Source organism: Bison bison, unplaced genomic scaffold, assembly GCF_000754665.1.
Source record: "Bison bison bison isolate TAMUID 2011002044 unplaced genomic scaffold, Bison_UMD1.0 scf7180017864499, whole genome shotgun sequence".
NCBI classification, from domain to species: domain Eukaryota; kingdom Metazoa; phylum Chordata; class Mammalia; order Artiodactyla; family Bovidae; genus Bison; species Bison bison.
The window spans coordinates 9,459,532-9,464,644 of record NW_011495058.1 but is presented as its reverse complement, the minus strand read 5'-3'; the positions used below and the strand labels follow the sequence as shown (position 1 = coordinate 9,464,644).

The 5,113-nt window shown below is 38.8% G+C and overlaps 1 protein-coding gene across 1 annotated transcript in view; it reads left to right on the top strand.

Moving 5' to 3' along the window:
- Positions 1-1,020: 1,020 nt before the first annotated feature.
- The window catches only part of POU6F2 (POU class 6 homeobox 2), a 389,753-nt gene continuing 385,660 nt past the window's right edge, over positions 1,021-5,113 (top strand). Inside the window, exon 1 of the mRNA XM_010829123.1 lies at positions 1,021-1,186. Coding sequence (XP_010827425.1) covers positions 1,021-1,186 — 166 coding nt within the window. The remainder of the gene's footprint in view (positions 1,187-5,113) is intronic.

Below are 5,113 nucleotides of genomic sequence, written 5' to 3'. Positions count from 1 at the left end.
AATAAATAGCTCCCAGATAACGCAAAAGGGGCACTTTTGGCTTTTCTGCATCCGATATCGGTGCGACCACAGTATCATGCGTCTTGGTTAGCAAGTGGAATAAAAGGCTTCCCTTGGAAAATATTGCTGAACCTAAAATGCCCTCCTAATGAGCTGAAGATAAAGCAGATTTAAAATACTGGGGGGGTAAAGTTTGCCTTTTCGGAGGTGATTTTTTTCTTTTTCTTTAATGCTCTGGGCGTAGGGTGCTCTAGGTATCCGAATTGTTGAACAGAGTTTGTAAGTATTTTTTTTTTCCAATTCCTTTCAAAAACTGTAAACCAATTTTCATCTCTTTTGTTGTTTGCTTTCAAATGTTCATTTGATTTGGGGTCAGCTGCAGTCCCAAATCTGGGACCAGCAAAGTCAACTTCTAAAGGTACTGCTAGAATTTACATAAGAAATCTCTTTCATTCCATTGAAAGCCTTTGGAGGACTCTTTTCTCCCTGTCTCTTTTTTTCTGCTCTCGGGATAGGGTTTAATTGCTTCTCCCCCAGGGAGAGGGCTTCCTAAAATAGCCCATGGGTCCTCCCTAGGGTGCTCCTTCCTTTGAGTCTGTTGCCGAAGTACAAACCCCGCACTTTCCCCCCACCCCTTCCTGCATTCAAGACAGCACAAGGTGTAAAAACATTCGCACAAAAGCACATCCCACAATTAAAGCTGTGTTGGTTAGGTTGCTTTCAAAGAAGTTTTTTCTTTCCTTTTTTTTTTTTCCCCTCTCGGAAGCCTCCTGCATCTCTCTCATGCTAGTTGAGCTTTAATGAGGTGGGGAGGAATGGAGAACTCGGATCTGTAATAGCTCTTCACTTGACTGCAGCCAGCAATAACAGCGGGAGCAGTCAGAGATAAGAGAGAGGGGAGAGAGGGAGTGTGTGTGTGTGGAAGAGAGAGAGAAGAGGAGAGGGAGACAAGGACACGCACACACTCAAGCGGCCACTTTTTTTCCTCCCCTTCACTCTTTTCCCCCATCCTAGGATCCAATGATAGCTGGACAAGTCAGTAAGCCCTTGCTGTCAGTGCGGAGTGAAATGAATGCGGAGTTGAGAGGTGAGGACAAGGCTGCTACTTCAGACAGCGAGCTGAATGAGCCCCTGCTTGCGCCCGTGGAATCAAATGACAGCGAGGACACTCCCAGCAAGCTCTTCGGTAAGTCTGTCTAGGTATTTCATTTCACTCCTACCATGGTGTCCGGAAGAGCCATCCACACCCCCACCCCTCCTCTTTTTTTCCCCCCCTGTTGTTCATTCAATTTTCTTCTAAGTACCAAAGAGGATCTTGGCATCTTGGAGGGGGCTGAGCCACCCCAGCTGATGCCAGGCTGGCTGGGAGGGTGTCCTCCAAACTTTTTCCAACCAGGAACTTCCTCCTGCCCCTTTGGACTGGTCAGATATTGCTAGCGTCCCCAGGCTAGAAATCACTGGGGGGAAAAAAAAAGAAGATGAAAATCATCATCAGGAAATCAGTTCCATTGTGAGAATTGGTTAACGTTTATTGAATAAATATCGACTCAGTTTCGGGTTGCTTCGCCGCCTTTTGTTAAGGGGAAGGAGAGTAAAGAGTTATTATCTGTAGTCAAAAGACCAAAGAGGGGAACTGAAAAAATATCAATACTGGTCATTCTCTGCAGGTAAACAAAGGTGGCTCCTGGTATGGCTCAAAGACATAACATTTTGTAATCACAATTAGAATGAACATCTCTTCTTTTACAAGCGTGATGAGGGAAGAAAATAAGTCCTTGGCATCCCTCCCCTCAGCCATTTCCTTTTAACAGATGTTTACAGCCTCATCCTAAATGTGGAGGCAGCCCAGATCCCTTTTAGAAATCTTTGTTTCGTAAACAAAACAAGAACAAGCAGAGTGCCACTCCAGCAAAGACATCTGTCATTCAAACAGATGAGACTCTGTAAGCCAACTCAAGCAACTGTGATCTCTAATCAGAAAGGGGACCAGGCTGTGTTGAGGCGTGTGACTGAGTGATGGATGGTGATAGATGTCTCTGCTGGAGAAGCACTTTATGGGATAGAGTGACATTAGGTTTTCAGAACAGTTGTTCCTAAAACACTTGCTTTTAATTATTTCCAAGTGTTTATATGCTTATGACACTAAATATATATGATACATACACATATATAACACATACTAACCTGTTCATACCTATGTATACTAACCTGAGATATGTGTGTGTGTATATATATATATATATACAGGAAGAGAACAAGTTAAAAACAGCCAAGTGCCTAAATTTTAAAGAAACACAACATCATAGTATAGACTGCTTTTTTAAGAAAGTTATTCATTCAATTAAAAAGATAAGCTGAGAAATGCAAAATATAGAAAGAAAGCACCATAGATAGTTTGGCAGCTTCAGGCCAGCTTCAGCAGAGGAGCTTTCATCTGATTTTAAATACTCACTCAATCCAACATTAGAGGAGTGTTGCAGAGAAACTTTCTGTATCAAATTTTCTGTTGGTAAAATGCTGTTTTATACTTAAGAGTATAATAGATGCCAGTTACAAGAAATTTGGTCCTATGACCCTTTCTTGGAAAAGCAGCAGTTTCATCTCTAACATAAAATTTCCAAACCTAGGCATTAAGGTTTTAGCATTTTCACTCTCAAGAAATATTTTGTTGTAGTCCAAGTTTTTAGCTGTGTAGGAAGAGTTATGTCCTAAAACACTCATTTCATTTCAAAGGGTTAGTGAGAAAAGGCAGATAAAATTGTAAATTACAGGAAGGCCAAAGTCGCACTCCAGGCTCTTTGATGTTGAATATACTAATACCAAGCACTTTGACTTTTAAAATATAATCAATTATGAATTCAACATAACTGCAGAAAATGAATTATGTGTTGTTAAACTTTGTGTGCGGTTTTTAAAAGTAAATGCTCTTTGTAGACTTTGACTTGAAACCCCCAATTGTTTTTTTTTCCAAGTAAAGCAGTTACTTTCACTTCTCAACATTTGTTTAGATTTTCCAGTGTTGAAAATTGTCATAGATTTGTTATGTCACCTTTTACTGATTGGCGTGGTGTGTAGAGAAATAAACTTTAAAAAAAAATCCAAGGTGGAAGGGGGATCAAAGAAATTTGAATGAAAATTTCTTGTGGAATCTTTACGGAGTAAACTGAAGAACCATAGTGAAGTTTAGAAATCTTAATAGGTTTTAGATGATACTCATCTTTACTTTTTGGAATGCTCACCTTCTGAGTCTGTGGCTGAGAAACCTGAAAAATCTACATCTTATATCTAATATATCTTGTTTATTTACTTAATTTTATTTGATCTCTAGAGTGCTTTTTGAACACAATGTGAATATTTTCCAGTTTCTATTAGATAAAGTAGAAACCAGCAGATGAGCAGTTTTGAAAACTTAAGAAAAAAACTGAAGAAAATATGAGATAGACAGACTAGAAAGCACCCTAGGGGAATGCCTTTTTTTTCAAACTGATTTTACTGTGAACTTCTGATAGATGGAAAATTAAATTGAATATTTATCCTGTCCATTTCATTTAACAATAATCTTGCCATTTTTTATCTCAATGTTCTTGCAGGTATCCTTAGCTACTAGGTCTGTTCTGCTCTCACCTTAATAAATATTATTAGGACTTAGCATTAGGAATTCTAGTTTATGTAACTGGCTAAAACTTTTTAGTATAACTCTCTCAGAATTTTTCGCAACTTTGGCAACACTTAACTGATACTAATCAAATGGATGATTATTATTTGACCTGAGTATGTTCAAGTTTTTCATTTTTAATAAATGGTTATGATTATACTTTTCTCTTGGTAATGGAGAATCGCATTTGTCCTAAATAACTGAGAGCGTCCAGGTTTATCTCTAAACAATGATTTTCTAACATATTCTCTCAAACCATGCTTCTTATAGCATGTTCCTTGTATTTTTGAAAATCAAGCTTCTGGAATGAGAGGAGAAGATTGAGATAATTTTTTGTGTGTATGATCTGTTTACTTTTGTGGAGAGACATTTACTGACAGGAGACAAAGTTCCATTTTTTAGTCTAACCGAAATTTCAGTATAAATAGAGTTCTTTGGAGCTCCATCCTCGTTTTGTGTCTTGTTAAATTAGCAGTCCAGAGGACAAGTCTGTTTCTCTCACAGTATGACACCTTCAGCCCAAAAGTACAGAGAAAGGCTAATACAGATGCCCTCTATGGATAAACAAAGGAAATTCCAGGAACCATTGGGCCTTTTATGCCTCTCCTTAAATTGCACCTCTGCACTTAACAGCATCCAAAGGGAAACATACTGGGCAGACTGTTTCAGTGCTCTGAGCCGCTCAGCATACCAGAAGGAGACACCAGCAGCCATATGCCAGCCTAAGGAGAAAGTTCAGAAAAGGACCCTTGTGTTTTATAAAGTAATTACATCAGAGGTAATGTTTTGCTTAACTTGAACAGCCATGGAAACTAAAGTACACTTAGGAGAGATGAATTCACATTTCATTGAGAAGCATGTGCTTAGCTCGTTCTCTGTGATATCATTAAGTACTGCATTATTTGTTCTTGTAAAGACTGTGGAAGAAGTCTTCCCTTTTCAGTTTCTGACTTTGTTATGCTAAGCTCTGAGCTGTAGGAAGCAGTATGGAGGAAGAGTAGACTTGCACTTCAGGAAGTATTATCAGAGAATCTGGTTCTGTGTCTCCCTGTGTTTCAGCCTTGTGATCAGATGAGTGATGCCACACAGGACCAGTCATTTAATATGTGATGAGTGATGTCCATATTCGAAACCACTCTCAAAACTGGCCTTTGGCAAACAATCTCGAAGGGAAGAGGTTGCTGTGTTTCTCTAGTGACATTTATAGCACTTGTGTCAATGTGGTGCTTCGTTTTTAGTTATGCCCATCAAGAATTCAATGTTCCACATTCAGTCAAGTTGGATGCTAAAATTCAAATGGTAGCATCAACAACTTGGTAAGGAAAATGGCCCCAGAAAGGATAAAAATAATATATATCCCTAGAAAAAAATCTGTACTAAAGTTTTCCCATGCAGTCACAGCAGCAGAAGTGAGATCATATAAAACATGCCCTAAATATTTTCTCTCATATATATTTG